The 12102-nt window shown below is 32.0% G+C and overlaps 1 protein-coding gene across 6 annotated transcripts; it reads right to left on the bottom strand.

Annotated features, from left to right (window-relative positions):
• Positions 1-8682, bottom strand: LOC146920546 (Protein kinase superfamily protein). Of its 6 annotated transcripts, none has more exons than XM_085713973.1 (20): positions 8540-8682; positions 7694-7739; positions 7212-7468; positions 7083-7134; positions 6324-6991; positions 6166-6244; positions 6017-6085; positions 5827-5916; positions 5599-5737; positions 5366-5468; positions 4547-4599; positions 4343-4409; positions 3843-3951; positions 3638-3703; positions 3473-3541; positions 3308-3368; positions 3102-3212; positions 1369-1400; positions 1081-1156; positions 1-599 (listed from the first exon to the last, which is right to left on the bottom strand). In XM_085713973.1, exons 5-20 carry the CDS (start codon positions 6329-6331, stop codon positions 382-384), a joined length of 1350 nt encoding a protein of 449 aa, XP_085570099.1. In that variant the 5' UTR covers positions 6332-6991; positions 7083-7134; positions 7212-7468; positions 7694-7739; positions 8540-8682; the 3' UTR covers positions 1-381. The 6 variants fall into 6 exon arrangements, with proteins under 6 accessions (XP_085570099.1, XP_085570101.1, XP_085570098.1 ...); XM_085713975.1 differs by having other exon boundaries at positions 7236-7468; XM_085713972.1 differs by having other exon boundaries at positions 7265-7468.
• Positions 8683-12102: the final 3420 nt, after the last annotated feature.

The raw sequence follows: 12102 nt of genomic DNA, 5'->3' as shown, positions 1-12102 counted from the left end.
TTAAATGAAGAGCTTAATATTATAATTGGACCAAAAAAATCATCAAATCACAATAACATGCCAGCCTTCAAAGTATTACTAGTAAACAGAATTCACATTATTAAAAATTAAAAATAAAGACATACAGAACCCAAACACTGAACATGAGGTGTTGTTATTAAGACTTAAGACCGCCATTTCTACATGAACCAGGACATGATTTATGAACGTCTCCAACACATCATAGAAGTTCATAAGCTATGATATGTATACTTATTAATAGGCATCAGCTCATGCGTTTGTCCCACACAGGCAATACTTGATTTGCAGTAAAACATAATACAACCAAAAACCAAATATATTATTTAAACCAGAGCATTGGCGATATTGAACTTGTACTTCTCATCCAGCAACTTTTCTACTGTATGTTCTTCCGGTCGGAATCTGTGGTGCAGGCCTGAGCATGAAGTTAGGAGATTCAGAACTCCAATTGACTCCAGCTTTCATGGGAGGAGGCCGGGTTTGCCACATGGATTGTCTTCGATTACCAATAGACATATTGGCCAACCTCTCAGCTGTTTCTGAAATCTCATGTGTAGTTCTTCCTTTAATCACAGAAGCTGCCAAAAACCAACCCAAATTTCCGTAAATAAAAACAACACTTCTCTAATATCCAGTAAATTTCAGAGTAACTATTCATACTTCGCTCAAGGAATTACACAGCCCATCATCATGTTAAGATTTACACCAGATGAGAGGGCTGGGCTGATGGACCAGGTAACACTGTGGACTCATATTTACTCGATGTATATGTATGTGGTTAGGAATGGCAATTTAAAAAAGAATGAACCTTCTTGAAAAATGGGAATATAATGAGATCGCTAAAATTTCTCAACGACATGAGGAGTGCATTCTCTTCAAACAGCCCTAAAAAAATAGGAGAGGGAACATCCCCAAAAGAAGGGAAAAAACAGAAGGTGATGTGCATTGTCATGTAGCTGGCCCATCTTTCACCCAAAACCCTCCAATCCCGATCAATCATTTTGCCCAAAAGACTATCCGGAACAATAATTAAACAAAAAAACGGACTGTAAAACTTACTTGGACTTTGCTTTCCTGGGTGTCGATATTTCGATTGTGTAGTAGTCTTCGTTGACTTTTCATTCTTAATTCCATCCTTTAAAAGAATCAGAGATAAATTATTGGTGTGAAATAGATGATAAAATTAAGAAACAAAAATACAATATACGTCACTATCCCAAGAAAGGGAAAAAAAAAAAAAACCATTCTCAAATTAAAAACAAAATTGATTTTTTTTGAGATCATGGGGTAAAAGAATGTGTGCAGGTAGAAGTGCTTGTTTATAAAGATGCAGCAAGAATAACTGACCTGATTTACCATATCCAGCTTCCGTTGCACACCTGTATCATTCATAATTGGGTGAGAAATCCTACATTTGAAGTGTGAAATAGGATGCCACGAATAAAAAAAACAGCTAATTTATGATATACACAAAGCCAAATAGAAAAGGGTCATCGGTCAAAGTTTTATCATTCAAAATAATGGATAATTTCCTGCTTAACTATGATTCCCTTGTTCGGAATCTTGATTAAGTGTGAAATAGAAGTTCGGGATTAGAATTGAGCATATTAATTCTAGTTTTTATGTTTCAAACTTTGATTCCCTTGTTTGGAATTTTGAATTAAGTTCAGGATTAGAATTGAACATATTAATTCAGTTATTATGTTTCGAAGCCCTTGTACAGGGTCATACACGGCAGAGGCCAGGCGTAGGAAGGGGGTCAACACTACCAACACACACAGTGTATTGTCAACTTATTAACTTCAGTCAAAATGTTTAAAATGAACAATCAATCAACTTAATTTTGGAAAGTAAGCTTTTGTTATATTACTCTTCTGAATCCATTCTGCTTAACTCAACACTTGATTTGAAATGGCAAATTTTGTGATTAATTAAAATTCTGGAAACCCCTCATCTCTCCAACAATTATGTACTTACCCCAACCCATCAAACCACCTTACCTACATACTCCCTTAAGGCTTTGTTTGGGAGTTTGGAGGGGAGGAAAAGGCATTGGGGGAGAGGAAGGGATGGAAATATTGAGAAATCTTGCACTTCATTTGAAAGCGTATTTTTTAGAAAATGATAAATGAATGTTTATGATCAGTATATTTTTAATTGGGTTAAATATATTTTTGGTCCCTATAAACATATATTGACTTTTCGTTTTAGTCCCTCTAAAATTTTCCTTCAACTTTTAGTCCCTATAAAATTTTCAATCACTACATATGGTCCCTATTTTTAATTTAATTTTTGTATTTTTTAATGACATTGTGCAGAAATGTGTAGAATATTCTAAAAAAAATCCAAAAAAAAATTAGAATTTTTTAATAAAACACAAATTAAATATGAATTTTTAACCGTAAAAAGTATAAAAATTCATATTAAATTCATGTTTTGTTAAAAAATTCTAATTTTTTTGGAAAAGATACTTATAATATTATGAATTTTCCTGCAAAATTTTATTCAAAAATATGAATTTTACATATGAGTTTACTTTAAAGGAGGGACCAAAAGTGAAAATGGAAAATTTTTTGGGGACTAAAAAGTTGAAGAAAAATTTTAGAGAGACTAAAACAAAAAGTTGACATATTTATAGGGACCAAAAACATATTTAACCCTTTTTAATTTTATGAGTATTATAATATCATAGACTTGATTTGAAGAATTTATCTAAGCCCTCCCAAAATCATCCAAATCAGGGGTATTTTATAATAGGGTTTGTCTAACATATAGCAAGTTTTATTGAAAAACAACAATTATTTATTAGAAAATTATATATTTAATACAAAATGTACAAGTTCCAATGCAAAGTTACTATTTTAAACTTCTTAACATGTGCAAATTTGCACATGATAGAAAAACCCTTTATAATAAAAGAAAAATAAACTCCTTAAAGCCCTCCAATCCTTCTACTTCCTTCTTTCACAAACCGTTCTCACCCATCTCCTCTTAAACTCTCAAACAGACCCAAGGGAATCAATTTATGATGCATACATTTATAGAACTAATCAATAAATATAAAAGATCAATGGGATAACCTGAAGAAGGCTGAACTTTCGGAGATGAAAAATAGTTGGTTGGCTTTGAACTGGGTAAAGCACCGGGATACCTCTTGACCCCTTGCTGATCCAGTGCTCCCCTGGTTCCAGCTGGAAGAAAGGGAAGAAAACAAAAAGACAATCACAAATTCCACACAACTGAACAATAACTGTGCACACAACCAACAATAATAAATGATTCTAACCAGGTGGAGGAGTTCTCGCTACTGCACTGGAGCGAAGAGATGGGGGGATATAAAAGCAGCTCTACAACAGATAAAGAAGCGTATGAGTAAAACAGCTTACAAAATTTTAAAAAAAATAGAATTCAGAAAAGATAGACAACAAATCATGAACAGCTAATAGACTACCTGGAAGAAAGGATGTTGAAGGGCCTCTGAAGCTGTTGGCCTATTGCAGGGATCCCAGGAGCAAAGTGACTGACATAAATAGAAAACAAGCGAACAGGAAAATGTCAGACACAGTATTGGTTGATAAGTGGTTTAAATAGCTAATCCACACAAAAAACTACTTACTTGGATAAGGCTGATTGCATGATCACTTGCGGATGGGATCAAAGCAGAAAGATTTACGCCAGCAAGCTGTAGATGGCATTCACAAAAGGCATTTAATATGAAGTGCCAAATAGATGTTAATAGTGTCTCACCAGATTAAACTTAACAATTACCATTGCAGAAGCTACCTACCAAAAATAGCAAATAACATGTAGAGAATTTTAACCTGTGGAAACTGATAATTAATATCCCTTGCAAGTTTGAGTCCATCGGCCCATGATTCAGTGGTGGGATTGCCTATCACACCACATATTTTGTAGATTTCATCTGCCTCACTGCATCAGCCATAGTGAAGTGACAAGTTCATATATCCAACATCCAGGTGTAACATCATTGCATTAGAGCACAAAAAAAAAACATAATTTGCAACCACATTTTTTAGCTGGAGTGATTAATGCATCATGCATCGTAAGTTATTAATTTAGAGCAGAAACTATTTCGTACTTGTTATTTACAACTATAAAAAGTACCTTTTTACTTTCTCATCTATTACATGAGAATATTTTGAAAAGCCACCCTTGCAGCTTTTTGTTTGGTTACAATTCTAACAAATGTTTTTTACTTGCTTTTCCAAAGTGTATTTTTAAAACATCAAAAACAAACTCGAAAAAATAAAAACCCATCCTTTGGGAAGTTATCGGGGTGGTGTGGAAGTGAGGCCAGTACCTGGCTCCTGGAAAAAGAGGTCGGAGAGAGAACAGCTCAGCGATTATAGCACCCATTGCCCACATGTCTACAAGCGAAAAATTAAATTAAATTAGATTAAATTAATCGATGAGTGAAACAGTAGCATGATACTCATCATCATTGTTGCAAGAAACAAATTATCAAAGATCATAGATGGCATAATATTTAACATCAGACACTTACCAACTTTGGAGCTATAGATATAAGACTGAAGCAGCACTTCAGGAGCACGATACCTAGTAAAACAATCATACGTGTTATATGTTATTCAATATTCAACACAAGATGATGCATCTATTGCAAGTTTAAAATTAAACGCTAATTCACATTATAAATTTTGATAAATCAAATATTAAAATCACACAACTAATAAAATAGAAGGAGAATTTAATTTTGAACATATCATCAAAAAGGTAGTCTTTCCTAATAAGAATATGAATACAAGTCAATAGACCTGTTCTTATAGGATCAAAATCCTAAAATAAGTGAGTGCTCAGGTTTATAGTTAAAATCGTAAAGATATGTTGATGCTTTAATTTACCAAAGAAAATGAGTTCATGTGCTAGAATTGGAGTTGGTTTTGGTAAAGTAGGCACAACATATTTCTAACGTGTACACTCAACCTTTAAATTTAGAAGCTAGCATCTTTTTCTTTTGCCAACGCACTGTACAAAGATTTTCAATACTTGATCACAGGATTTGCCGTTTCCACTTAAAGTAATAACCGAATCCATTGCAAGCAATCATCAGTTTATTATTTTCCTTTTCGATCCAACACTTTTTTTCCGTAACAAACTTGTCAGTTTTATCATTATCAATGATAATCAGGTACTGTTGGAGTTCTTATTCACTTGTGTATGTGAATTTCTTAGTGTTATTTTTATAACAACAAGCACTTCATTGTTTTAGTAGAAAAATATTGTTATAATATTTATATACCGTTAAGATCATTCTTGATTCCGACGGGTCATTATTATTCCTAATAGGGACTAAGGTACATACCATCGTGTGGAGACATATTCAGTGTAGGGTGGTTGTGAATTGATCTCTCGTGCAAGGCCAAAATCAGCAATTTTGATAACATCTTTAGTAACCAGCAAGTTTTCTGCAAAAGAACACCATGCTCAAGTCAAAACAGCAAAACATTTTTAACAAAGCTAGATAAATACAAAATATCTTTGATAGCATGACCAATAAGCATATAATAGGACAAAAGCAAAATCATGAATAAGTACCAGGTTTAAGGTCACGATGGAAGTAGCCACGCTGATGCATGTAAGCAAGACCTTGGAAAACTTGAAAACACCAGTTTCTAATTTCACCTTCAGAGAACAGTTTTTCCCTGTCTTTCATAAGTTGGTATAGGTTGCACTCCTGCATCAAACAAAAATTGACAGCAATTAACATATTAGATCTTTTGTATAGGCCAATTCAGCTCTCGACAAAAAAGTTTAGTCACTCACCATGTACTCAAAAACAAAGTACAAAATGTCACTTTCTCGAATAACTTCCTTCAGTTTCACAATATTTGGGTGGTTCATTTTTCGTAAAGACTGCCAACAAGGGAAACAAGAGATCAGAGACTAAATACAAAAGAATATAATAACACATAACAACAACAAAGGCTCCAGAAAGATAAGTATGAAGTAATACCTTGACTTCTCTTAGGTTTACGCACTCCTCCCAGGAGTAATATTTCTTCTTCATTTTCTTGATCGCAACCTGCAAATTTTGTAACTGATTAGGAGAAAAATGTCACTTCAAATAGAGAAAACTTCAACATACCAGTAAATCATACTTACAACTTCACCGGTTTGCTTACTAATAGCTCTCCAGACACTCCCAAATGTTCCATCACCAACTTCCTTGATTATTTTGTACCTGTAGTGTCAAGGAAAAATGTTAAAATAGTCCACACAGTAAATGAGAAAATTAGTAATTTCTTCAGAAAATGAATCACCTCTCCATTTTCCCGCAAAACTCAAAGCAACGCTTCCTTTATTCAACAGATGTAAGCAATAATAAGATAAAAAGCATTTATCTCTTGTAGATGATGCTCTATGTATAAAAATATTAACAAGTTCCTGCTGGTCCAGAAAAATCCACCATCAATATTCTGTCATGTCAGAAGAGGGCATAGAAACAGAAACTTTCTGATGGAAGGGCGACACAGCCTTATTTAGTAATAGACCCAGGCTTTGTTATGGTTGCAAGACAAAGGTCACAGAAACAGAAACCTTCTGATGGAAGCACTGCACTGGCTTATTTAGTAGTAGACCCACTTTTGTTATGGTTGCAAGACAAAGGTGGTAGAAATGAACAAGTACCACAGATCATACTGCCACTTCTCAGGTCCCATCAAACTATTTGATCAATGCAATAGCATTAATCACTAGGTAAAACCACAGTGACCAAAGACTTCAGGACTGAAATAACATCTACTTCATCTAATCTATTATAGGATTCATTTCAGAACTTTTGGGTAAATGATGTTGTCACCAAAAATACAGATCAAGAGCAAAACGGAGACAATTGCCAATGACAACAGTCTGTACTGATTCGATGCAAATGTTTCACTCAAAGATGCAGGCTGAATCCAATATTCAGTGACCAGACTATGCTTAAGACCTGTAAAGAAAACATGGGGGAGTTAAATTTAATCACATTGAAACAGGTTATTATGATGTTGTATAGAGGTTCCTCAAGATAGACTTCTTACCCTGGAAGAAGATTCCACAGAAGTTTTAACTAAATGCCGGGTCAGCAATGCACTGTCAAAGGAACATTTGTCAATAAACAAACTTTTCAGATTGGTGTTTTGCATAGAAGTATAAGAATAAATGCTTACTTGTACAAGTGCAAGATGCAGCACCTGTATCATAATAAGATAGCATCACGTACCCTTTGCTGATCATTGAAGGGGAACAGAACACTAGGTGCAATTGACAAAGGAAACAAGAATAAAATTGCCAAGGATAAAAACTCGCCAATCAAGCACTTCTTGGAACGCAAAAAACCGATGCTGGTAGCAATTTGTCGAGAAATAAACTCCCTCCATGTTTCAGAATATAAGTCACGAGCTTTTATATTCAAATCCAGTCAACCCTGCGATAATAGATGGCCAAAGCACAGACAGTTAGATTAATAGTCCCAAAATACATACTTTCAAATGGTGTCCAACCTCTCGTAAGAAATATGAAATATGACCAAGAAAAAAATAACTCTACAAAACATGGAATAAAACAGAGTTCTTATTATAAATGATGAAGCTATTAAAAAAAAAAAGCAATCAAGAGTGTGCCAATTAAGATTGATTGCATTTACACTTACATCACATGTCAATAACAGTTAAATTTCAAAAAATCTTGTGCGAAATCTGAAATTTTAAGGAAACAAAAAAAAAAACAAATAATCAGCATGAGAATCTTGTGTAACAACTAGAAACTAAATTCTAAAATTGAAGAAGTAGCTCTAGGATTTACTTTAGATGGTGTTAGATAAGATTTTAAAACGCCAAAAAAGTAAACATGGAATATATAAGGTCCTATTTGGATTGACTTATTTTTTAGCTTATGCAAAACAGCTTATGTAAATCAATAAGCTTTTATGTTTGATTCATAAGCTTGTCGAGGTAGTTTATGAAAAAACAGCAAAGATACAATTTTCGTTAGTGCGAACTTATGAATTAACATAAAAGCTTATTTATTTGTATAAGGTGTTTATCATTAGCTAAAAAATAAGGCAATCCCCTAGAAGTAATAACCCCAATGCATCAAATTCCATAAGCACAAAATTTTCATACACGGTAAACACATAAGAAGTCTCTCACCAATCAAGGCAGGATCATAAGATATCGAGAAATAGTTAAAATTTAATTCATTGTTGCATAACGAATTGAAAACACATAGAATCCAATATACAAACCCTAACTAACACCCAAATCCTATAGAATCTAACAAGTATTCAACTAATTTAACCATTAACACCAAATCCAAAAAACAAAATCACAAAAACCTCAATTGAATTGCTTAAAACACATCGGCAAAACCAAATTCAATTGAATCAGAATCGAATATGAAAACAATTGGAAGAATCAAAACGAAAACGAATCGGATCTGAAAAAAAATTAAAAAAAAAAGTGCGATGTAGAGAGAGAGAGAAAGAGGAGAGAGAAACCTGAAGAATAAGCAGTATAACCACCGCCTCGAAGGACGGGAAGAGGTGGAATCCAGAGCTTCTTCTTCGAAAACGAAAACCTAATTCTTCTCTCTTTCTATTTTCTCTGTTTCGTAAGCTTCGTACCGACCAAGGAATAGAATAAGAATGAATTTTAATTTTGATTGAGGTATATATAACCTAATTTATATTTTTTTTTTTTTGAGAGAAAATAACCTAATTTATATGCCACTAGTATATGCGTGCAGCCTATATATATATAATGCTAATTCCAAACTCATTAAGGTCAAAATGAGTTTTTGGGAGTTAAGTTTCGCAAGACTTAAGACTGATGTCACGATATAGTTTACGTTATTAATTTGTCTGATCACATTTATAAATAAAAATATAAATGTAAAAGTTGTTTTTTATTTATAAATGTAAATTGAGAGAGTATATTAATAATCATAGACTTACTTTTGAAAATCATGCATAATAATTGAGTTTAAGTAGTTAGTCAATTCTATCATAGGACATTTGTTGAGAAGAAGCTCGGTTTTATTCATGGATAAAACAATTTTTGGTTAAACTTTATATACCTCCTAACCAAACTTCGGATAATCAGCATTTTTAAACTTTATATACCTCCTAACCAAACTTCGGATAATCATCTTGTTTAGTTTAGTTGATAGTTGTAAGGACAATACTATACAGAGATTGGAGTTCAAACCCCGATTCTCCACTTCTTCATACTTAATGTGTGTGAGTTCAATCATTAAGTAACTTAACCAAAAAAAAAATGTTATGATATCGGAATCTACTTTAAGCCTATTCCATGTTAGCTTATTTTAGGCGATAATCAAACTTTGGTTTTTTTTAACTCGTTAACTTTTTTAACTCTTAATTCAAATAAACTGAGTTGCTCAATCCTCTGGTCTTTTGAGAGTATTTTTTTATCAAATTAAACTGTTTATTTACCTTTTTATATATAAAGTATTTATGGATATATTTATTGGATTCTTCAAAATGTTTTTTTGACCAAATTTAATAAGTAATATGACAAACATTTTTTTTTTTGTGGTGGCCGGAATTCGAACCTCGGACTTTGCATATTTTATGCATTGTCCATACAAACTGAGCTAAGCTCACGAGGACATATGACAAACATTTAAGATAATATACTTAAATTAATGAAAATGTTTTTCCATAAAAAAAAGTCTAGCAAAAAGCACAATTATCCAATGTAAAATAATTAAACTCTAGTATCGGTAGTCTTTTTAAGTAAAAAATTTACAAACTTGAAGTATTTATTTAATTTTAATTTTACAAATAAACTATTCATTTATATTTATTGGATTCTTCAAAGTATTTTTCGACCAAATTAAAGTATATGTTTATTTATTCGACTTCATTCACTTCAACCAAAAAACTATTTATTTCTTTATTTTGACAAATAAAGTATTTATCTATATTTATTGGCTTCTCGGTGTGTTGATCTACCGCTAATCCTCGTCATCTCTTCTCTTGATTTTATGTCTTTCCCTGTCAAGTTCGTAAATTTGTTATTCAACATTCTCGTCATTTTTGTTGCAAGGTTTCTCTATTTATACAACCCCAAATGAAAGACATTTGGGTACACGGTCTTTGTTTTAAAAAAAATTCATTTGATATAAGTGTGTCTAAATACTTTTCAAATGTGGTTGTGATCATAGAATAATTGTTCTTATACATAGGAGTACATAGGAACAAGAAAAGTCATTCTATAATCCATAAAAAATAAAATAAAATTAAAAATTATTTCAAATGAAACACATCACACTCCAAAAGTATGTTCTAAATAAAATACTGCGTCTTTCTTTAATTATAAGACATTTAAGAACTTTTTTGTCCCTTTTTATAAGATATACTCCCTCCGTTTCAAAATGAGTGTCGCTTTAGCCAAAAAAAATTGTTTCAAAATGAATGTCACTTTCAGTTTCCAATGCAATAATAACTTTTTCTTTTCAATTGTACCATCAAATTTATACTCTACACACTACTTCCAAAGTATTACTTTTAAAACTAACTTATAGTTAATAAGGATACTCCCTCCGTTTCAAAATATAAGCAAAATTTACTTTTTAGATTCATTCATTTAATGATGTATGTGGTCCATATTATGAACCACATACATCATTAAATGAATGAACCTAAAAAGTGAATTTTGCTTATATTTTGAAACGGAGGGAGTAGTTTGGTAAAACAATCATTCTCTTTCTTTTAATCATTGCATTTCTTAATATGTGTGTAAACACCTAAAACGACACTCATTTTGCTATTTCCAACTACATTATTTAGAGAAGAAGGTAATAATGTTATTTAAAAGGAGATAAGCATTAAAAATGAAACGGCATTATTTATCCATGGGATGATTGGCTGTGTTTGGTAACACAAATAAGCTAGCTTATAGCTTGTTGGACTAGCTTATAAGCTTGTTTTGATAGAATAAGACGTGTTTGGTAAAAAGCTTTTTCCATTAGCTTATATCGTTTTTTGAAAAGCTATTTCAAGTAGCTTTTGAGCTTTTAGCTTGTAGCTTTTTATATTTTCTTCCAATTTTAACCTTATTAATTTAAATTAATTATTTTTTAATAGAACAACTACCCATATTCATAATTAATAACTACCCACGTTTTATATTTTCTTAACACGTTATTCAGTACTGCTCACATTATTTATACTTTTTCGTGCTCCATATTTTTTGTGACTTGCTCTTAATTTGTAGATTGGCCACTGCCCTTTTTTCTTTTTTTCATGATTCATATAATATATAATTTTACATAACATATATAATCAATAGTGACGAAACTGTAGTTAACTAAAATTTGTAAAAAAAAATTGTTAAATAAAAAATGTCAATTGAATTCATAAATACATTTATCATTTGGGAGATGAAAATATTTTGAAATAAATTAAAACATTTAAAAAGAAATACATTAATTAAATAAAATTGTATATATGATTTATAAAAAAAAAAAAAAATTGTCCTTTTACGTCATTTTATATTTATCAATCACTTGAACAGCTAATTTTACCAAACACTTTTTATTTTAATAAGCTAACTTTTCAGCTATAAGCTATCAGCTACCAGTCATCAGCTACCAGCTAGCTTTTCAGCTACCAGCTAGCTTATCAGCTATCAGCTAGCTTATAGCTTCTTTTTACCAAACACACCCTTAGCCGGTATTTTATATTCCAGAAGACTCTTGCTTGTTTGGGCTGCTTCTACCATTTTAATTCATAAAAAGAAACTATGATTAAAATTAAAATAGATTGGTATGATAAATGTGAGTAAGAATTTCACTTTAAATAAAAGCGTAAATGTTGAAGAATATAGAAGTGTGAGTACCCGTATGTTTAATGCATAAAGATTTTTGGTTGAATTGTGCTGTCCAATTTAACTTGTGTGGTTGTTTTAAGTCATATCAGAGTCGGTAGTTCGATAAACTCTTCGCATCGAAAGTCTTTCTGACAATGGTGGTAAATCGTCGTGTTGTACTTATGCAGCGTCAGCGGCGGTGCAAGTGTGTAGATGAAAAATTCTT

This window comes from Medicago sativa, chromosome 5 (genome assembly GCF_051527215.1).
Source record: "Medicago sativa cultivar Bolivia chromosome 5, Bolivia_mono, whole genome shotgun sequence".
Lineage (NCBI taxonomy): Eukaryota > Viridiplantae > Streptophyta > Magnoliopsida > Fabales > Fabaceae > Medicago > Medicago sativa.
Note: the sequence above shows the minus strand (reverse complement) of the source record. Positions and strands in the feature narration are given on the sequence as shown.

Bases quoted from the DNA above. Each gene is read 5' to 3' on its own strand.
- LOC146920546 (XM_085713973.1), bottom strand. The intron at 4,410-4,546 runs GTAAGTGTCTGA...TTTCGCTTGTAG, and splicing joins TATCTATAGCTCCAAAGTTG to ACATGTGGGCAATGGGTGCT. The intron at 600-1,080 runs GTAAGTTTTACA...GGTTTTTGGCAG, and splicing joins CCCAGGAAAGCAAAGTCCAA to CTTCTGTGATTAAAGGAAGA.